The 23,539-nt window shown below is 44.3% G+C and overlaps 1 protein-coding gene across 1 annotated transcript in view; it reads left to right on the top strand.

Moving 5' to 3' along the window:
* The window catches only part of MIPOL1 (mirror-image polydactyly 1), a 1,009,124-nt gene extending 985,897 nt beyond the window's left edge, over positions 1-23,227 (top strand). The window contains exon 14 of the mRNA XM_029598907.1: positions 20,355-23,227. Coding sequence (XP_029454767.1) covers positions 20,355-20,421 — 67 coding nt within the window. The 3' untranslated portion in view covers positions 20,422-23,227. The remainder of the gene's footprint in view (positions 1-20,354) is intronic.
* The last annotated feature ends 312 nt before the right edge of the window (positions 23,228-23,539 follow it).

Below are 23,539 nucleotides of genomic sequence, written 5' to 3'. Positions count from 1 at the left end.
ATGTTCCAGTCGTCCCTGTGGTTCTCCTCTCTAGAAGTCCCCTGATGTCCAGATGCCATAGATGTCCTGATGTCCTGAGGTACCGGTGTCCATTCATATCCAATGTCCTACCTTCCAACTCTGATGTTCCAAGTCTCAATCCTGATGTCCTTCGTCCAATCCTGATCCTGAAGTACCGTCAGTTCCTGGCTTTGGGTTCAGCTTCACGCGCCCCGGACCTCATCTCCAGCTGACCTTTCCTGGGAGTAAATCCGTATCAATCCGGTGTCTGTTTCCTGGTGTCTGGGGTCCTCTTCTGGCAGGATTTGTCTTCGAGCTCTGCCCGGATTCCTCCTTCGTCCTGAGCCTCAGTCTTGTGCTTGTTCCACTCTCCGCGTGGTCCGCGACCAGCCTCTTCAAGGTGTGTAGGGCGCACCATGGGACAGGGTGGTCCACGACCAGCCCTCATCGGCTGTGTAGGGTGCCCTGAGGGGCAGTGCCTGTCTAAGTCTCTTAGTATCCTGAGTCCTTGTTCTTGCTCCTTCCAAGTTCCAAGAATCCTTGTCTCATCCCATCCGAGTTCCAAGTCCTTGACTGAAGTCCTTCCAAGTTCCAAGTCTTCGTGTGAGCCTTTTCAAGTTCCAAGTCTTCATGTGAGCCATCCAAGTCCTTGTCCGAGTCCTTCCAAGAGTCCTCGTCTGAGTAACTGGAATCCTTTCTTCAGTCTACGTCTAATTTCCTTCCATGTCAGAGCATCTAGCATCGGAGTTCCAAGTTCCAAGTTACCTCGTCTCGTCTGAGTTCCAAGTTCCATGTTCCAAGTATCCTCGCCTTGTTCAAGTCTTCAAGCCTAATGTAAGTCCGAGGTCCCATCTTGTTCCTAGTTCCAGTACCATCGCCTGTCCTTGACCTCTGTGTGTCCTGCCGCTCCCTAGTGGCAGGTCCAAAAGGGCTATTGAGTGGCCAAAGGGCTATCCCAGAGACCAGCTTTGCATTGCTGGGTCTCTAATGGTGCGTGCAAGTTCGGCAGAGGTTAGCGTGGTGGTCAGTCTGCGCCTCCCATGCTTGGTCATGTCTTGCCTGCCGCTTCCATGGAGCTCCTCTCTGCAGTCACGTCGTGGTCCAAGGGCACACATCTTCCCGGAATCGGGAGCACTCCCTAGCGCTCCCTCCCACAGATTCTAACGTTCGCTTAGTCTAAGTGTTTTTATGCATGATCATGACATCCAGTTTGTGCATAATTTACCACACATCAGGCAGGTAAATTTGTAAAAGACTATTTCCGTGCATAAAACACTGTTTTATCCACTGAAGTCCCTTTGAAAATGACCCTTCCTAAGGCTAAGTAGCTTTTGCAGAGTGCATTGTAACAAGCTGGCATTCGTTTTATTTTCTTGCTCTGAATAGCTTTTATCTAGTAGGTGTTAAATAATGTGGCACAATACTTCTGTGATATGAAGAAGGAGCATACTTTCTAAATGAATAAATGTGCAAACATACGCAGCATGAAATCCCTACGTAGATTGTATTTGATGTTGGAAATCAGAGTTTAATGATTGCTACCCATCGCCACTCATCTCAAGAGCAGAAGCTATGATTGCCAAGCCTCATTATTGCCAATGGAGCTTCACAGCCCCAAGGTTAAACAGAAGACAGTAACTTTCATCCTATTGCTGTTGCTCTCAAACTATTGGCAGGCGTCTCACTGCTGCTATGTCTACTTTTGTGTTCAGCGCCAATGAGATATAACACAAGAGGGCCTGCTTAGAGTAAGCTTGCATAGCAAAAGAGTAAACACTAACTCCACATTCACTTCACAAGCCCAAATATATTGTTTCTAAACTTAAAACAACTGCAATTTTCCAGTATTATACCTTCTAGATTGTTTGATTTTCTAATTTAGTGATAATTTTCATCTTTATCATTAACAGTACTGACCAGAATCATGCATAACCAAGCTAAGAGCTACTCAGGCTTCTCTTCACCCATTCATAATCCTGACATAGCGCACCCTGTGCTATTTCAGTCTTGCTCCTTCCTTCATTGCCTTCTCTCCTCTCTTGTTAAGGCATTTCAGTTCTATCCTTTAGCACCCCCCCCACCCCCCCCAACACTTCCTTTTTCACTCCTGCCTCCACCGGCCTCCCTCGATCTCTTCTAATCCTTATGTTCCCTATGCTAGTCCAGTATTTCCATGACAAATACATTTCTGCCAGTCTGCCTCACTTTTGACTTAAAACTCCTTGGGCCATTCCAGGCCTTAAACATAGAAACATAGAAATGACGGCAGAAGAAGACCAAATGGCCCATCCAGTCTGCCCAGCAAGCTTCCCTCATTTTTTCTCTCATACTTATCTGTTTCTCTTAGCTCTTGGTTCTATTTCCCTTCCACCCCCACCATTAATGTAGAGAGCGGTGATGGAGCTGCATCCAAGTGAAATATCTAGCTTGATTAGATAGAGGTAGTAGGGGTAGTAACCGCCGCAATAAGCAAGCTACACCCATGCTTATTTGTTTTTACCCAGATTATGTTATACAGCCCTTATTGGTTGTTTATCTTCTCCCCTGCCGTTGAAGCAGGGAGCTATGCTGGATATGCGTGAGGTATCAGTTTTTTTCTTCTCCCCTGCCGTTGAAGCAGAGAGCTATGCTGGATATGCATCGAAAGTGAAGTATCAGGCACATTTGGTTTGGGGTAGTAACCGCCGTAACAAGCCAGCTACTCCCCGCTTTGTGAGTGTGAATCCTTTTTTCTTCTCCCCTGCCGTTGAAGTTATGCTGGATATGCGTGAAGTATCAGTTTTTCTTTTCCCCTGCCGTTGAAGCAGAGAGCTATGCTGGAAATTCGTGATGTATCAGTCTTTCTCCCATGCCGTTGAAGCAGAGAGCCATGCTGGATATGCGTCGAGAGTGAAGTATCAGGTACATTTGGTTTGGGGTAGTAACCGCCGTAACAAGCCAGCTACTCCCCGCTTTGTGAGTGCGAACCCTTTTTTCTTCTCCCCTGCCGTTTAAGCAGAGAGCTCTGCTGGATGTGTGAAGTAACAGTTTTTCTTCTCCCCTGCTGTTGAAGCAGAGAACTATGCTGGATATGCATTGAAAGTGAAGTATAAGAATGGAGTGATCAAGCTAGTTGAAAGGCATCAGGAATAGAGGAAGGTGGAGGTAGTAATTTGGTTATTTGGTTTGGGGTAGTAACCGCCGTAACAAGCCAGCTACTCCCGTCTTTGTGAGTGCAAATCCTTTTTTCCACATTTCCTCTTGCTGTTGAAGCTTAGAGTGATGTTGGAGTCACAGTAACCATGTGTATGTTTATTGAATAAGGGTATTGTCTCCAGGCAGTAGCCATCATTCTGGCGAGTCACCTACTCTTCATTGGCGGCCTCTTGACTTTATGGATCCACAGTGTTTATCCCACGCCCCTTTGAAGTCCTTCACAGTTCTGGTCTTCACCACTTCCTCCGGAATGGCATTCCAGGCATCCACCACCCTCTCCGTGAAGAAATACTTCCTGACATTGGTTCTAAATCTTCCTCCCTGGAGCTTCAAATCGTGACCCCTGGTTCTGCTGATTTTTTTCTTATGGTAAAGGTTTGTCGTTGCCTTTGGATCATTAAAACTTTTCAAGTATCTGAAAGTCTGTATCATATCGCCTCTGCTCCTCCTTTCCTCCAGGGTGTACATATTTAGATTCTTCAATCTCTCCTCGTACGTCATGCGATGAAGATCCTCCACCTTCCTGGTCGCCCTTCTCTGTACCGCTTCCATCTTGTCTTTTTCTTTTTGTAGATACGGTCTCCAGAACTGAACACAGTACTCCAGGTGAGGCCTCACCAAGGACCTGTACAAGGGAATAAACTCATCCTTCCTTTCCTTCCACAACTCATATCTAATCCTTTCCTGCAGCATCAGCTGCTATTTCAGTACTGACATGCTCTGACAATATACTTCAGTCCTATCTGTATTACCATCTATTGTAAAAGTACAAAGTCTCCTCTCATCTCTGCTAATATATTACAGTGCTGGCTTGCAATGTCCCCTCGGCCATGGATCTCTCGTCAAGTTGCTGTGCTGCTAGATTGGAGAGTGTTTTTGTCCATTAGGGATAGCATTGGGATCTATAAATTTTGCTTGAGATGTACAGTGGGGCTGTAGTTCAGATTTAAACTGGGGGCAAAAATTGTTGAATGACCTGTAACTCTCCATCTTTCTCCCAAAACATTTCGTAATATACTTTTAACTGAAATGTGATTGGAGTAAAAGGGACAAATTTCAATAGCCTACAAGCTTAAAGGTGAATTTTTAAAAGCCCTGCTCGCACCAAAACCGGGAGATACGCGCACAAGTCGGGAAGGCACGCACTGAACAGGTTTTAAAGGACGCCCGAGGACGTCCATATCTACCACTGAGTACACAAGAAAAAAGTTTCAGAAAAAGAGCAGCGCATGGGCGTGGTCTGGACAGGGCATGGGCGTGTCGGGGCCTGGCCAAGAAATGTGCACATAAATACCTGTGTGTCCTTCTGTTCACCGGGGTCCCCTGCTACTTTTGCAGTGGATGGCATATAACATTTCAAACAAACTAAGTTAGGCAGGTCATTGGGGTTTTAAGGGTTGGGGCTGACAGGGGAAAGGGAGACTATTAAATTAGGGGAGTTTGCAAGTCCTATCCCTGAACGGGGCTAACTGGGAATGTACTAGGAAAAAGTAAATGGCGTCTGTTGCTTCCGTCGGTCTCAGACGGCTTCGCCCCTTATGCCTCACCTTGTTCTCGGCTCCTCCCGCTTACCTTGGGAAGATGGCTACCGCCGCGTCTGCAAGCTGCCCTCTCCGGCGCCCCCGGAACAGCTATGGCATTGCCTCCCGCCATGTTCCTCTCAAGGGCCTACTAGGGTGCGCACGCATGCTACCCTCGTCTTTATTCTAGCAATGGTGTGAACCTCGTGGGTGTTTCCCTCAAGTGACATCACGCCATCCATGTATATAGCCTGTACTTGTTTGCTAGCTCATCGATAAGGCGATGCACAGGTTCCAAGTTCCTCCGAGGCCGACACCAGTGCCGATTGTGGAACCGACCACCGATCCCATTCCAGCAGCATTGGCTCTCGAAGATGGAAGCGCTTATAGCCGCTTTTCCACCGATGGATCCTGGATCACCAGTGGCTCCGGTGCCTTCTCCACTTACTCTTTCATCGGGAGGAGAAACACCATTCCGTATTCCTCCATCGGGAGTCCTGCCGATGCCTCAGCCGTCGATGCTGATCCAGCCATCGGCGCCACCGGTGCCCTCGATGCTTCATCGGTGCCTCCAGTACTTCCCTTGATGCCTTCAGAGCCTAGACCAGGACCTTCAGGAATACCATCGTTCTGTCCTTCTCAGGTTCCTAGAGGGACAGGTGCTGATCCTTATGACACCTGGACTGATGGTTCAACTCAAGACACCAATGATTTACCTTCTCCTACACAGGAAGCGTTCTCCTCCAGAGGACTTATCCTTCATTAATTTTGTGAAGGAAATGTCTGAGTTGGTTCCCTTCCAAATACAGACTGAACAAAATGATAGGCACCAAATGATGGAGCTGTTAAAATTCCTGGATGCTCCCAAGGAAATAACCTCCATCCCTATTCATCAAGTTCTTTTGGACCTTCTCAAAAAGAACTGGGAACACCCTGGTTCGGTAGCTCCAGTCAACTGAAAGGCAGATACCACTTACTTGGTCCAGTCAGCCCCAGAGTTCCAGAAACCTCAGCTGGATCACCAATCCGTGGTAGTAGAGTCTGCCCAAAAGAGGGCATAACGCTCAAAACCCCACTCTTCCTTCCCCCCAGGTAAGGAGCAGAAATTCCTGGATGCCATTGGCCGGCGTGTCTTCCAGGGATCAATAGAGATGAGCTTCGTTTTTCTGGTTCGGGCGCTTCGTGGGAAAACTTGTTTTCCCATGGATCGTTTTTCGCCATTGATCAGCCCCTATCACATTGATCAGCCCCTGTCACCGGTAGCCCCTGTGACATCGTAAGGGCAAGGCTATCAGCGCCATTTTGGGTCATAGTAGGCCCGACAGCCCGATAGCATGGAGGGAGAGATCGCTCACGGGACCCCGCTTGACCACCGGGGACTTTTAGTAAGTCTTGGGGAGGGATCGTGATGGTGGGGGGTTATAAGAAAGTAAATGTGAACGGTTGGGGTGGGTTTGTTTTGGTTTTTTTTTTAATAAATGTGCCCCTCCCCCCACATTAACCCAAAAAACACATTTTCCCCGAAGCTCGGGGAAAATCCATTTCGTGGTTCAGGTCTCCCCGAATCACAACGAATATGGCAATTTTGTTGAAATTGCCTAATTCGTGATTAACGAATGCACATCTCTAGGGATCAATGCTCATCTCTCGGATCGCCTCTTACCAGCTCTATATGACCCAGTATAATAGGGTCTTATTCAAAGAGATACAGGACTTTGCAGAGTCCCTGCCTCAGCAATTCCAGGAACAGCTTCAAACCCTGGTACACAAGGGGTTTGAAGCAGGGAAGCATGAAATAAGATCCTCTTATGACATCTTCAACACCGCTTCCAGGGTATCTGCAGCTGCCATTTCTGCAAGAAGATGGGCCTGGCTTAAGTCTTCGGACTTGCGCCCTGAAGTACAAGACAGATTGTCCGATCTGCCTTGCATAGGAGACAATCTGTTTGGCGAACAGATCCAGAGGACGGTGGCAGAACTCAAAGAGCATCATGAGACCCTTCGCCAGCTCTCTCTGATGCCTTCTGAGTATTCCTCCAAACAGCCATTCAGGAAGGATACTAAAAAGTCATTCTTCTGTCCAAAGAAGTCCTATCCACCATCTTCTAGATGTCGTTCCACGAGACCTTTCCAGAAGGCCCAGTCTCGTCAACCTCGGAAACAAAAGCCACAACCAGCTCCTCAGCCGAGCCCTGCTTCTGGCTTTTGACTGCTGCATAGAGAGCAGCAGCCAGCTTCCACTGCCTCAGATACCAATGGGGGGTCGATGGCACACAATCACCTCAGACCAGTGGGTCCTTGCCATAATCTCTCAGGGTTATCACCTGAACTTTCTCTCCATTCCACCGGATTCCCTACCTTGGCTGACATGGGGAACATCCGACCACTCACCACTCCTGGAACAGGAGGTTTCCCTCCTCCTCCAATCCAGAGCAATAGAACCATTGCCCTACTCCCAACAAGGCCTAGGATTCTATTCCCTGTACTTTCTAAACCCCAAAACGTCAGGCGGCGCTCATCCAATTCTGGACCTACGTGCCCTCAACAAGTACCTCCAGCGAGAAAAGTTCAAGATGGTAACCTTGGGTTCCCTCCTTCCTCTTCTGCAAAGAGGAGACTTGCTCTGCTCTCTAGACCTCCAGGATGCATACACACACATTGCAATAATTCCATCTCATCGCAGATTTCTGAGATTTCTGGTAGGCCCCAAGCACTATCAGTACCGAGTGCTACCGTTCGGCCTGGCATCTGCACCACGAGTCTTTACCAAGAGCCTCGTAGTAGTAGCAGCAGCCTTCCTCAGGACTCAAGGTGTTCATGCCTACCCCTATCTCGACGATTGGTTGATCAAGGCTCCCACTCAGCAAGCTGCTCTGTCATCCCTACATCTCACCTTACACACTCTGATTTCACTAGGATTTCTCGTCAACTACGCGAACTCCTGCTTAGTCCCATCTCAAACTTTGTCCTTCATAGGGGCAGACTTGGACACCTTTCAAGCAAAGGCTTTTCTGCCGCAACAGCAAGCTCTCACTCTCATTTCTCTCGCATACCAGCCACAGTCGTAGCACCGCTTGACTGCACGCCACTTCCTCATCCTGCTGGGGCACATGGAGTCCTCAGTACAGGTTACTCCAATGGCCCGCTTGGCCATGAGAGTCATGCAGTGGACTCTGAGGTCACAATGAACTCAATCCGTCCAACCACTATCGACCATTGTCCACATCACCGACCCACTTCGTTAGTCTCTAGCCTGGTGGAAAAATCAGATCAATCTCCTCCAAGGCCTACCCTTCCAGGCTCCAGACCCTCAAGTAATTCTCACCACCGATGCTTCCAACCTCGGCTGGGGAGCACATGTCGCCAATTTCCTGACCCAAGGAGCTTGGTCTCCAGAGGAAGCCAAACACCAAATAAATTTCCTGGAGCTACGAGCAATCAGATATGCTCTCAGGGTATTTCAGGATCACCTTTCCAACCAGGTCATCCTGATTCAGACAAACAACCAGGTGGCCATGTGGTACATCAACAAACAGGGAGGGACAGATATGGACGGAGGCCCTCTCCCACTCGAAGTACCTCAGGGCCACCTACTTGCCGGGAGTGGACAATGTGTTGGCGGACAAGCTGAGTTGCGCCTTTCAACCGCACGAGTGGTCCCTCAACCCCACTGTAGCGGACTCAATATTCCAACGTTGGGGTTACCCCCACATGGACCTCTTTGCGTCAACTCAGAACCGCAAAGTAGAGAACGTTTGCTCTCTCACTCGCAGCCACCACTCATACCCACTAGATGCATTCTCCCTCTCATGGGCACCGATGTCCTATATGCATTCCCTCCACTTCCGCTTCTCTCAAAGACTCTCATAAAGCTACGTCAGGAGAAAGGAGCATGATCCTGATAGCACCTCACTGGCCGCACCAAGTGTGGTTTCCGATCCTTCAGGACCTCTCCATTCGCAGGCACATTCCCTTGAGAACGGACCCGCTTCTGATCACTCAGAATGACGGGTGCCTGCGCCACCCCAATCTTCAGGCCTTATCCCTGATTGCCTGGATGTTGAAAGGTTGATACTTCAGCCACTCAACCTTTCGGAGCCAGTTTCTCATGTCCTCATTACTTCACAAAAGCCTTCCATGAGAAAATCTTACCTTTACAAATGGAACAGATTTAAATCATGGTGTTCTGTTCAATTACTTGATCCCTTTACCTGTTCCACCATGAAGCTTTTGGACTATCTCTGGCACTTGTCAGAATCAGGTCTTAAAACGTCTTCCATCAGAATGCATGTCATGCAGTAGCTGCCTTCCATAAAGGTGTTGGGACTGTTCCTATTTCAGTACAACCCCTTGTAACACAATTTCTGAAGGGCTTGCTCCACCTCAAGCCTCCTCTGCACCCTCCAGCCCCTTCTTGGGACCTCAGTGGCTCATGAAACCACCATTCGAGCCTCTCCATTCCTGTGATCTACGTTATCTCACCTGGAAAGTGATTTTTCTTTTGGCGATCACATCCGCTCGCAGAGTTAGTGAGTTACAGGCCCTAGTTACCTATCCGCCTTACACTAAACTTCTGCATGACCGGGAAGTACTCCGCACTTACCCTAAGTTCTTGCCTAAGGTAGTATCGGAGTTTCATCTTAGTCAATCCATTATACTACCTACCTTCTTTCCCAGGCCCCATTCCAATCCAGGAGAACAGGCTCTGCATACCCTTGACTGTAAACGGGCTCTAGCATTCTATCTAGACTGTACAGCTGCCCACAGGAAAAGAACTCAATTGTTTGTCTCTTTCCATTCCATCAAATTAGGGCAACCTGTGGGTAAGCAGACTCTCTCCTCCTGGTAAGCGGACTGCATATCCTTTTGCTGTCAGCAAGCAGGCATTCCACTTCAACACCGTGTTAAAGCACACTCTGTCAGGGCCATGGCAGCTTCAGTAGTACACCTCTGCTCGGTGCCGCTTCCTGATATTTGCAGGGCTGCTACCTGGAGTTCTCTCCATACCTTTACAGCCCATTATTGTTTGGATAAGGCTGGAAGACAAGATTCCATCTTCGGCCAATCTGTCTTGCGCAACCTTTTTGCAACTTGATGTACCAACACCCTTTCGCCTGCCCATTAGGGTTCAGGATGCCCTCTACCAAATTCCACCCCAGTTCTTGTGCCTGTTGCACGTCTTTGGGTACATTTGGTGCATACTCGGACATCCTCAGCTCGGTATTCACCCATATGTGAAGACTACCATCCTACTTGTCCTGTGAGAAAGCAAATGTTGCTTACCTGTAACAGGTGTTCTCACAGGACAGCAGGATGTTAGTCCTCACGAAACCCGCCCTCCCCCCCCCGTGGTGTTGAGTTTGTTACATTTTCTTATTTTATTTTTTGGCACTTACTATAGCTTTTAAACAAGACTGAAGGGGGACCCCTGCTGGTTGCCATCCTGGACATGCCCAGTAGGTGCCAGTCAAAGTTCTAGAAACTTTGACAAAAGTGTTCCGTGATTGGGCTCCATCATGTGATGTCACCCATATGTGAGGACTACCATCCTGCTGTCCTGTGAGAACACCTGTTACAGGTAAGCAACATTTGCTATCCTACAGAAAAGACTCACTCACACTTTGGCAGCCGACTTCATACCATCATGTGTGTGGACCCTATCCTTCTTGCACAGAAAGAAAGGAATCAAAATGTTTCAGACTTATTAGAGTTGTGAGGAGGACCCATCTGGGTTTATTGTCTTCATCCTAGAATTGTTCCCAGGCAGGCCTTTCCTGGGAGTAATAAAGGTACTGTCCCTCAATTAAGGTGTGTGCTTTGGTGATTCTAAATAAAAGGCTTCTGAGAAGGAGCAAGAAGAATGAGTGGTGACAGTCACATTTTAGCCTCCAATTAAGTCTATTTGATGATATACTATATATCATCATGATTTACTCCATGACTATTGACATGCATCTCTGTTCAGAACAGTGACAGAAGAAAGCATGCAGGATGTTGTAGCCTAGAAGGCATTATACCAGCCAATTCATCTGATCACTGTGTTGTAGAAGGTGCAGGATAGTTGCAGAAGTGAGATGGATGAAGTCAGAACCCTCTGTATTATGGCATGATTGCTGGGGATGCAAGGCAGGTGATACTTGTCTCTGACAAATGGTCAGTACACCTGTCATTGCTGGCTTGTGTGGAAGGCAAGATTGTGAGGCCATTACAGCAAAGCAGAGTTGAGGATTGTCCTGTGACAACTGTTCCTTCATGGAGAGAATAACTGAGCGGATGCTGCAGAATTAAAATTGTATAGATGGGAACAAGTGGGTTTTCTTCATTTGGACAAATGTTAGCCTTGCATGCCAGAATTTCCTCCTATCCTGCAACTTGATAAAGCATTGCCACTTTGTTTTCTGACTGTAATTAATGTTTTTTGTATATGTATGAAAGCTGAGGGATTTCCTATTGATTCCAGTTGTGCAGGGACAAATAAGTGTTTCAGAGAATAAGCAAATGAGGAAGTATAGAAACTGAAGTGTGGGCAGGCGTTTTTGGCTTCTTGCCCTTAAATTTCACTAATGTAATAGCCCGAGCAAGCTCAGTGTGATGTTCCACCTTTTTCTATCACTTGATGTCACTCAAATTACTTTGCATTTCCAATAAGGAATAATGAGGCTCATGTATGGCGTAATGAGGTAGCTAATGCAGTCTGTCGCTTGGAGCAAGGTGGGCACAAAATGCTTCATTATATGCTCACTTTTGCCCTATTTGCCCTTATTTATTTGACCATGCAGTCCCTACTCCAACTTTGAATAACAAATAGTTTTATTCCACAGCCTGCCAAATTGATATTCTCTTCAGCCTTCTTTCCAATGCAAAATGGGAGAAATGTATTCCTTAACATGACCTAATCAATACACTTTATAGTAATGTCAACTAAACTCAGCAAGCAGATCTTTAGCCATTTATTGGAAGGGAGGGAGAAAAACAAACAGTGATATGATACCATTTCACCACATTAGATAAAAACATAGAGGCAACACCAAACAATAAAGATAGCTTGAGCAAAGAATTTAGATACAACAGTTACAGAAACGAGTTTGTTGATAATAAGGAAGGTAACAGAAATCAATACGCTGATAAAGAAAAATGTATTGAAGAAGTCAAAGGATAGCAATAGTTATGTTTCTTGCCCTTTCGTGTAACACTTAGCTTATTTGAATAAAGAGGAAGCATGCAACCTGTGTACTAAAACTTAACATGAACAGTAATGTTATTTAACTTGCATGTGGAATAGCCTGTTATACAGTAAGGGGCGGATTTTAAAAGGAGCGCGAATAGGCCTACTTTTGTTTGCGCTCCAGGCGCAAACAAAAGTACGCTGGATTTTAGTAGATACGCGCGTATCTGCTAAAAACCTGGATCGGCGCGCGCAAGGCTATCGATTTTGTATAGCCGGCGCGCGCCAAGCCGCACAGCCTACCCCCGTTCCCTCCGAGGCCGCTCCAAAATCGGCGCGGCCTCGGAGGGAACTTCCTTTTGCCCTCCCCTCACCTTCCCCTCCCTTCCCCTACCTAACCCACCCACCCGGCCCTGTCTAAGCCCCCCCCTTACCTTTGTCGGGGGATTTACGCCTCCCAGAGGGAGGCGTAAATCCCCGTGCGTCAGCGGGCCTCCTGCGCGCTGGGACGTGACCTGGGGGCGGGTCCGGAGGGCGCGGCCACGCCCCCGGGCCGCCCCGGACCGTAACCACGCCTCCGGGTCTGCCCCCGAAACGCTCCCGGCACGCCCCCTAAATGCCGCGCGATTCGGGCCCGCCCCCGACACGCCCCCCTCGGAGAACCCCGGGACTTACGCGAGTCCCGGGGCTCTGCGCGCGCCGGTAGGCCTATGTAAAATAGGCTCACCGGCGCGCAGGGCCCTGCTCGCCTAAATCCGCCCGGTTTTGGGCGGATTTAGGCGAGCAGGGCTCTGAAAATCCGCCCCTAAGGCACTAGCATACATGCTAAAGGGGTCCCTGATAATGTTAATGGGTGTGCCCTAAAATTATTGTGTGCCTGAATGTAAATGAAGGAACGTCATTTGCAAAATAGGCTTTAGTGGATGTGCAGTAAATACCATATATTATTTAGCACATTCCCTTTAAGGCTCTAAAATATATCATTCACACTGGAGTAGGTGTTAGCTTATGCTAACATGAGCTAAAATGTTAACAGCATATATTGGGGGGTTACTGATAGAGAGGTTGGGGCTGTTAGAGCAGGAGGTGTTGTGGGAGGTGTGGCGTGAAAGATGGAGAGAGATGGAGGAGAGGGAGACAGCAAGAAAGGAAAGGAGGAGGCCCGAAAAGAAAGACACCAACATAAACTTGAGCACTTCCAAAAAAATTCCATTATTTTAACAGGGAAATGTATTATCAAATTAAAGGTGCATTGATGACAACTTTCTTTCTGAACATTGCTGTACAATGCAAATAACTATTGCAAATAAAGTCTTATCCCTCAAGTTCCATGCAAGAGTGCGCATGAGTCAGTGAGCGAGTATGTGAGTGTGACAGAACATGTGAGGCAGCAAGCATGTGTATGAGTATGAATGATCTTGGAAAAAAGAAAACATCAGGAGACCTGGTCCTAGGCCACCAGGCCAGGCCAGTCCAGGACTTAGCTTTGGCAATGGGACCAGGACGCAGTGTCAGCACCAAGTCTTGGGTCGGGCCTTGGTGACAAAACCAAGTCTTGGGCCTGGCTTCAGCACAGGGCCTACGCCTCAGTGACAGGACCCTGGCTCAGGGATTTTTTTTCAGTTCAGTTTTTTTGCTTTGTTTTTTTTGCTTTGGGGCAGTTTCTTCTTTAATTTTTTTTTTGTTTGTTTGGAAAATGATCCAAACCAAAAAAAATTAAATGAACCGAATCTTGACAAAAAAACTGTGAATTGAAAAAATGAACCGAACCTAAAAATTTGGGGCTGCACCTCCCTATTTGATGTGCCTGCTGTTTTGAAATATTTTATTGGTGTTAGGGAAATTTTAAAACATTTTCCTAATGAGTTTTTAATAATTGGATGTTCTATTTGTCAGCTATTTTGAAATATGTATTCTTTTTATTAGTATGATTTTACTATTATGATTGTTTTTTATTTTTTTTTTATTTTTTTTGTTTGATGTTTTATTAGGAATGATGATGTTTCTTTTTTTTCCATTGTTGCACTATATACAGAATCTGGCTTGATGCAGTTTCCAATTCAATTATTGTCTGCATGTTTCTATTCATACTTTATGGTCTCTTTATTCTATATTTGGTAAGTATATGTATTTTCACGTAGATAAGCAGCTGAATTAGCCAAGCTATCTGGGTACGTCTTCCGTGCCACTAGGTGGCGGAGCTCTCTAAGTATAGCAAAGTCTTTCAGCCAAGTGCTCCCTCTTATATCCCCTCTGATTCACCTCAGGCTCCTCAGTCAGTTTTTTTCCGGAGCTCTGCTCTCCTTTGAGAGAAACTTCTGTGTAAAAAAAAAACAAACCAGTGAAAATCATCAGGACTTCTTTCAATTATCAACAGAGAGAAGAATGTCACGTCCTCATTTCAAATTTTGCTCTTCTGTGACTAAGATGAGATATTCTACTAGCTTGAGTTTCTATATAGGCATCTATAGCATCCTGGTTTGTTCTGTTTTTCTATTAGAAGTTGTATTGGTGTTATAGGTCTTAGTGTAATATTTTCTGATTTACCTTTTCGTGCTTAGAGTTGTTACTGTTTGAGTTCTGACAGTTAGTGCTGTTTTGGTATGGGAAATTTACTATAGCTTAATTGTAATTGTTTACGCATAGATTTTTGAGAGCCAGGCCCACACCCAACATGAGTTATAATAAGCTTAATGCCATATGGGTCCCAAGTGTTATTTTGGGGGGTTTTAAACAGGGTTTTCTGGTTGGTACCACAGCAGTGCATGTAAATATAATATGTAAATATAATATACATGTTTTCTTGAATGATTTATTTGGATTTAGCTGATACCTTTTTATTAGTAGCTCATGGCAAATTACATTCAGGTACAATAGGTATTTCTCTGTCCGCAGAAGGCTTAGAATCTAAGGGGCTTGTTTGCTAAAGATTTTCTTTCATTATGTGTCTATGGGGAAAATGCTTAAAGGTAAACTTTCAAAAGGTTGTGCATTTAAAAATTAGCATATGCCTGTATAAATAGCATATACTCACATATATGCTATTTTATGAACCTCAGATATACACACATAAGTAAGGGTTCACAAGTAAATTTATGCATGTAAAAAAAAGGGTGATCCTGGAAGGTTCTGGGGCAAGGCCAACATTTCCACATGTAAGATGCTATTTTATAAGGAATTTACGCATGTATATTTGGCAGCCTACTCATATATGTTTCCACCTGCTCTATATCTGGCGTAAGTGATAGTAAACATCTTTAAGTGAAATATTGACTGGATGGATGCTCTGGGTAAACTGGGGGGAATTCATGCTGAAGATCCAGAAGGGCCTCGATGACCTACATATGGATCCTGGCTCGCGCACAGGCCACTCTCCTGTGCGCGCGATTCTGTATTTAAATGAGGTCCGGTAGTAGAAACAGGCAAAAGGAGGCGCTAGGGACACTAGCGCGTCCCTAGCGCCTCATTTTGGATCGGAGCGGCGGCTGTCAGCGGGTTTGCCAGCCGACACTCAATTTTGCCGGCGTCAGTTCTTGAGCCCGCTGACAGCCACAGGCTCGGAAACCGGACGCCAGCAAAATTGAGCGTCCAGTTTTCGACCCGACAGCCACGGGCCGACTTCAAATTTTTTTTTTTACCCTTCGGGATCTCTGACTTAATATCGCCATGATATTAAGTCGGAGGGTGCACAGAAAAGCAGTTTTTACTGCTTTTCTGTGCACTTTCCCGGTGCCCGAAGAAATTAGCGCCTACCTTTGGGTAGGCGCTAATTTCTGAAAGCAAAATGTGCGGCTTGGCTGCACATTTTGTTTTCTGAATCGCGCGGGAATACCTAATAAGGCCATCAACATGCATTTGCATGTTGCGGGTGCTGTTAGGTTCGGGGGATTGGACGCGCGTTTTCAGCCCCTTATTTACACGCGTCCAATGGCGGGTTAACAGTGCGCTCCATCGGTGTAGGGTTTTGGTGTAGGGTTTTGGGCCAGTTTTTTGTTTTTGGTGTAGGGTTTTGGGCCAGTTTTACATGTACAGGCAGATGTATGAACAGCATAGTACACATCAGGGAAGATTTGACGTGATTTAGAATGAAGAAAGATACACAAAGATAAGATTTCTACAATGTACTCTCGCCCTAGCTTGATGCACTTTCTACGTGCTCTCTCTCTCTCTCTCTCTCTCTCTCTATCTCTCTTGCCTCAATCGTAATTTGCAAAAAATCCTGTTTTGGGCATAATGCACAGCTATTGCAGATCATAACGCTAGGAAAAAAGGTGTAGTTATTTCCAGCGTTATTGCCTACAAAAGCATGTATAATGCATGCATTGTGCTATCGCATGCAGTGTTACGACATCTCATTTTCATTTACTCCACCGAAACGTCTCCCAAAATCCACCCACCTGAATAAATTTTGCAAATTTGCATACACTGTGCACACAGCGATAAATAATGCATGCATTATCGCAGGCATTCGGGCCCTAATGCAATTTGATGAATGACTCTGTTAGCCAATTAAATTCCGATTGATTCAGCTAAGTAGTGGCTTTGCCGCCATTTACCCCGATAAATCTTAAAAGAGATCCTTATCTGGCTAAGTAAGATAACAGAATAAGTCTTAAAAGGGCTACTTATCCGGCTATCTTGCGTACTTACCTGGATACATAGAACTATTTGAGACTTATCTGGCTATATTGTCTAGCCAGATAAGTAGCTATTTTAAGACTAATGCTGCTATCTTACTTAGCCGGATAAGTCAGAACTTTTCCAACTAACCTGAATATCTATTCACACACATTTTTTACATACATGCAAATACTGCAGGGATGAAATGCACATATTTTATAACCTGTGCATATGATATATGTGGTTTATAAAATACTGGAGTAGATCTATGCAAGGCCATATACATGAATATATGGGCGCACACACACAAGACTTTTAAGTGTGTATCCTCTTTGTAATAGGGCCTCAGGTTTGTACCGGAGGGTGAAGAGGCTTACACTAGGTCACAAGTAGCATTAGTGGGATTTGAACCCTGGCTTCCCTGGTTTGCAGTATGCTGCTCTAACCACTAGATTGCTTCTCCTCTCTGTATGTTCTTGTAAATAATATTTTTACCTCAAAAGACTGTACTTTGAATGTCCTTTCTCAAATAAAATCTCTTATTATAAATGCATAATTTTTGTATGGGGAGGGCGGGACTGTGGGGGTGCAAGACTGTAAGATTTGCCTATGGTGCTTGATACACTTGCATCAGCCCTGCTGCCTCCACATGGGAAAGCAGGATTCCATCTGGAGCTGCGCTGCCTTGGGTCAGTGGCTCTCCTCAGTCTCAAGCAGGGCTTCGTTGTCTTTCTTTAAACCCTGGAGGAGTAGCATGGATTATTTCTGGTAAAAGCAGCAGATTCTGTTTAGCACACAGTCAATGGAAATGTACTGGAGTGGCAGCAGCAGTGGAGAAGTGAAGGCAAGCTGCAATCACAGAAAGGGAAGGGGTGAGCCAGGAGGATGTGCCTGTGTAGTATTAGTGTGGCTTCTTTCTGAGGTAGCTGGGCTAAGCTCTAAGAGGGGCAGCTGGCTGTGGAAATATATATATATATATTCACACACACATATATTTAAGATATAATCAAATTGACCCAACTGGTTACATGGATGGAAGGGGGAATGCAGCTGAGTTGCTCACCCATGATCTAGGGTATGTTTACATCTTGGTTACTTAGGAAAAATGTGAAATTTGTGTTGGAGATTTTTTTGGCTCTATGCTGCCCTTGATGTACCTCTCAAGGATCAGCTTGATATCCTTTTTGGAGCCTTTGAAGCACATGCTACACTGAAAGCACACAAGGGAGTAAGATAAATACCCGTGGGCCAGTTTTGAAGTAGGTGAGTCCCCCGATACGTACGTATTTCGCAGACATGATGCATTGAAAGGGACAAATCGCTGCTTTTGTCAATATAGCTGTGTACAGCTTCAAAGTTATATATACAGATGCTTTATGTTGACAAAAGCAGTGGTTTGTCCTTCCCGATGTAGCAAGTCCGCGAAACACATACATGTCGGGGGACTCGCCTGTTTCAATTACATGTGTGACAACTTGATGTTCTAAAGTTTAAATAAATCATGTTTGACTATTGAAAACAGTTTCTGCTTTCATATACAATTATTATCACAGTACTTGTGTTTGATGGAGTCTAAATGATGACTGCTGCAATACTTATTGACTTCTGATTGCTATCTATGTGGTGCAGTCTTCTCCACTTGTCCTTTTGGTACTTCTGTATAGTGACCAAGGATTCATTTCTAATTAAAAAAAAAGAGGAAGAAGCATTATCCACCAAAATTATGCTTTTATCTTTGGTTTTGACTCTTTACTTTAATGCATGTAATGTCACCCAAACTCTTAGACAGAAAGCAACTTCACCTGAATGTTTTTCTATTTATTTTATTAAAACTCTTGTCAAGTCAGAATGCAGGGTTTCATCCTAAATTATTTGTTAAAATAACTCTGGGTTTGTAATTTGCAGCAAACTAACTTTATGAAAAAGAAACAAAAGAAGATGAAAATTGTTTGCATATTCCATTAGTAATAGCATTGCCTCAAGGGTTTTCTCTATAATAATCCGGTTTCCTTGTTTGGATAAATTACCCTGCCTTTGGCCTCATAGTTTAATCACTCTGGATTTTTGCCTCCTAAAACCCTCAAGCGCTGCAATTATTGTTTCAATGTAAGTTTTCATAAACCACAAGACAAAAGTAACTCAACTCGTTTTTGCTTCTTCAGTCTTTGGTTCAGGATGGATGCTGCTCTTCCCAAGGTGCTTTATGCTGATTCACAAGTATTCCACTGTTACTACGTCAGCCTCTGAGCACACGTTGGAAGATGAGACAGTGAATAGAAAGAGGGGAGAGATGATAGTGTCAGTAACTGTGAAAATCCTAGTAGGGTTTAGGGTCAACATGACAGGAAGAAAGCGAAATTCAGATGATGGCCCGCGTCCGTTCTGCCAAGTCCCGAGAGAGATTTTAATTCCATTCCTGGGCTTTTAGCCCACAGTGCAAAGCAGACTTGCCTGTTTCTTTTTGTATTAGGGAAAGTTACAGTACGAGTCCAAAAATGCTAGATGGCACATATTAAAAATCTAAGGCAGCAGCTAGACTCTTCCCGAGGAATGGATTATTTATAAATCCCTGAAAATAACATGCGTAGTTTAAAGTTTAAAAATCTAAGGCGTGAATTTTCAAAGGAGTTACACATGTAAAAGTAACATATATGGTAACAATTTTCAAAAGCCCATTTACGTAGGGATAGCCTTTTGAAAATTCAGCCCTTTGAAGTGAATATTCAAAGGAGTTACTTGTGTAAAAGTGACTATTTTCAAAAGTCCATTTATGCGTGTAAATCTTTTTGAAAATTACCTCCCAATTTTTGTGTTAGTTTCCAGCAAACGTTTGCCTGCACTTAAAGCAGGTGCAAAAGTGCATGATATTTTTCACAATGAGAATATACATGTATTTTCCCTTTTGAAATGTGATGAAAAGTCCAGGGGTAAATCGTATATGCAGACTTTGTATTAAAGTGGGCAGTTCAGAAATATTCCCAGTGACATTTGTAGAATAACACACAGAAGATTGGATAAAAAGGCTTCCAAGACTCATGAAAGACTGGGGAAAATAATGAATACTCCATGCACAGTGATTAATCTGAGTAATTCCTTCAGCACCCTGCTCTAATTTGGGCATGAAAACATCTTCAGAAGTCATGAAAATAAAGAAATCATTAATTTCCAAGTGAATCAGTCATTACCAGAGGACCCTATTAACTGGAACACTTTCCTCAAAAAGTAACTTGTCAAGATCAGGAATACTTAGGTACACTAGGCAAAGGGACCTTTGTTTTATGTTGTTTTTCCCAAAACTTTATCAGTGTTTATCACAGAACAAAAATGGTAAAAAAAAAAAAAAAAAAGTGAGTCATTTTTTCCCACTGACTTCTTCCATTTTTGCTCTTGTTGAAATAAACACTAATAAATTCCCAGGAAAAAGAAAATAAAAACTGAAAAAGAAGGTTCCAAACTATGCATTGTCAGCAAGTTATTTTTAAAGGCAAACCGCCAGATTCTGCTGTCCATCATGGGTTCTAAAAGCTCTTTTGCTGTAATGTTTGGATTTGCTCAGGCTGTGCTCGGAGGTCACATACTGTGACTGTCTCTGAAGTTCGGTCCTTTGTCGCTGTTCTAAAGCACTTTACCCCTGGCTCCTGTACTGCATGATGGAGATGTAGTCAGTGGCCGAGGGTTTTTTTTTTTTTTTTCACAAGTTGTCTGCATCCTGCCCCCTTTGTCTGCCCCTTAGAGTGATGCTTTGTCTCTTGCCATGACCACCGGGATGGCTTGAGCCAGAGCAAACACTGCCTCCTGCAACCAGAGCATTCCTAACCTTCCTTTTATTTTCTTCTTCCCATCCCCCATCTCAGGTTGGAACGGCTAGTGGATGTCCTGAGGAAGAAGGTTGGAGCAGGGACCCTTCGGACGGTGATTTGACTGAAAGCTGTGGCTTGTGGGAAGCGCTCACATCTGGTGACCAGGCTGCTTCATTCAGCAAGACTGTGTAAACACCGAAGCTTTAACTTAGCAAACAGTTGTTAGAAGTGGGACACTCCAACCACATTCCAAGCAAAGATAAAATCAAATCATAAATGCTTAACCACTTAGCTGCTGACTTGTCCTATCCATCCATGTGTATTACCACAAGCGGTGATTATTGCCCAAAGCACTGCAGAGTGCTGAGTGGTCTTGTGATATAGTCCTGGAATAAGGTGTCATAACCATCTGAAAAGGCAGTGGGACAGATCTTGCAGCATTAGGTTGTAATTTACAGTGCTCAACTAATAGGACAGTTTAAAATGTAAAAACATAAATTCATTAATTTTATAAAACAACTTCACTGCATAGCAGCGTTTGAGAATCAAACCACCACGCTGGTCTGGGGCCTGTCATGCTGTCTTTTGCACAATTAAATTTAATCTGTAGTTTGATGTAATCTCATAAGCATTAATGCCCTCACAACATCCAGGGGCTCCCGAGAAACACTTAAAAGTTTCAATTTATCTGCAAAGGGATTTATTCAGATGAGAGACATTTTAAGTTAACTTGTGTTACCGCTAAATGTGAAAGGCCATGCAGACACTTGAATGCTAATACAGGAGAAACTTTGCAATTGTCTCCGCTTACGAAGAATCTGTTGTTCTAACAGACAGAGCAGTCTTATTAAAAAGGATAGGAAACAATGGTTTTTGTTCTTAAAATGCCATCCTGCTTATTTTTCCCTCCTGTGTACCCCGACTTCTTAAGCTCCTACGGGATCTGAATCTTGTCTACAGCACCAACTATCACACATTCCACTAATCTCTGCAGTGACTGCTCCCCTTTAACATATATCGCTGCAGTGTTTGTCATTTCATGACATCAGTTTCCCTGAACTTCTTTGGCCAGATTCACTGGAACTAAAATGAAGTAAAAGAGCCTATGCGGCAGCAGAAGCAAAAGTATGGACATCGTGTCCCAGCAGTATGACTAGGAGAGAAGGAGGAGGGAACGATTGAAGAGTGGGGGCAGGCTGGTTTAAAACAGGGCACATGGACATACTAGACATTTCAACAGAAAAACCTGAAATAGATAAATCAGAAACCAAAATACTTCAAGCAGGAAAACAGAGAAGAAGCATATTTCAAAGGATTTTTCAAACTGTAATAATAAACTCAGCCTATGAGATATGGAGTCAAGGAACTGATTGGTACACTGAGCGGGATATGGGAAATGCTTTTTCTGGCCTGAAGTGAAATAAAGAAATAGAACCTAGAATCGTTTTGTGAAAGGCTGTTAGTTAACATTCAGTCCATAAATGAAACATGATAGAGATATTTTATAGAACAGCAATAGGAAAAATGTGCAAAGTGTGCAACCTGTGTAACCCTGATCAATACAATGGCTTCTAGCCACATTCAACAAACACTAAACTGTATTTGATAATCATTAATGCCTGATCATTTTTAGGATTGCTCCTACAAGTAAGCTTCCATATTTATATAGTTTAGTCTTTTAAACAGAGTGCCAGGCCATAGAAATGGTTCCTTTGGTGAGAAGGAAAAGGTTAACAACATTTTAATTTGTCTTTTTTTCTCAAACTCGATGGACTTTATTCTAACTGTAGCAAGCTCTGGTTCATTCACAGAAGGTGCCTCCTACCTGAGAAGGTCTCTTCATGAATTTCAGTTCTTTTGGAGCAGTTTTGGATAGCCTCCATTGCTGCACACATACACAAGTACTTTGACACAACTTACCTTGTAGTAGATTTTCAGATGGAATCTACCTAGGTGTTACCCTTTGAAAATGTTCTGCCAGGCATGTGAGTTTAAACTACCTGCACACATTTGCACCTGCTTACACTGCCAGCTGCAAAATGGCAGCAAAACATCAGAAGTAGTTTAGAAAATGAAATCTCTGCGCATTGCTTCCCTTCCTTGGCTTAACCAGGCCTCCGAGAAATGCCTCCATGTGATCTACTTAAAGAATGTGCTTTGTGAAAGCCCATGCAAATTTCAGATCGGACACTTTACCCACGTGCCTGTCTACTAATTATAGTTTACATAATCAACCCTGCTGACAGCAAATATGACTTCTAACCAAGAGTGAGAAGTTATGACTTATGCCAGCTGGCTTCAGAGATTGTCCTCTATACGTTTATAATATCGGAACTCCTGATGAGCCTGAGGATTTTGCAGCTCTTACTGTATCTCACAGATTATCTCTCTGGTTCTATGCTAGGTAGTGTCAAAACACTCCTTAGGAAAGAACCTACTTTTATGATTTTTGGTGTGAAAAGAGCTTTCAAATTTGGAAACTGAGTTAAAGGTTGAAATTAGCATGTGATGCAAAACAGGAACAGCTTAACAAGTTAAAGTTGCTTTTATCTGAAATTCTACAATCTGCATATATATTTATTTATTTAAAAACGTTTGTTTTGATCAATATTTATTGATCAAAATGGTATACATATTAAATGACGTACATAATTTAAAAACATAAAAGATGGGGAGGATAAAAATCAAGTGGTAAACAATAAATTGAGACACGTGCAAACACTGTGCCAGGGAATCAAAAATGATGTTAATGCGATTAGGGTTGGTGCTTAATTAAGTGCTGAGAGGATGTTTAAATGGCAAATTTATGACGCAAGAACAGTTTCAAATGCAGTCGAGAATAGAAAAGTTTTGAGATTTTTTTTTTTAACTCTTTCGGGCCGATACAGTAAAAGCGGGAGAGCGGGCGAGCGCCTTCTCTCCCGGCACGCGCACAGGACACTCTCCTGTGCGCGCGATACAGTAAGTTAATTTATTTAAATTAGGCCCGGCGGTAAAAAGAGCATCCCAAGCGCCTCTTTTTGGACAGAAGTGGCGGCTGTCAGTGGGTTTGACAGCCGACGCTCAATTTTGCCAGCGTCAGTTCTTGAGCCCGCTGACAGCCATGGGCTCGGAAACCGGACACCGGCAAAATTGAGCGTCCAGTTTTTGGCCCGACAGCCGTGGGCCGAATTCATATTTATTTATTTATTTATTTACTTTTTTTTACTCTTCGGGACCTCCGACTTAATATCGCTATG

Source organism: Rhinatrema bivittatum, chromosome 4 (assembly GCF_901001135.1).
Source record: "Rhinatrema bivittatum chromosome 4, aRhiBiv1.1, whole genome shotgun sequence".
Taxonomy (NCBI): Eukaryota; Metazoa; Chordata; class Amphibia; order Gymnophiona; family Rhinatrematidae; genus Rhinatrema; species Rhinatrema bivittatum.
Note: the sequence above shows the minus strand (reverse complement) of the source record. Positions and strands in the feature narration are given on the sequence as shown.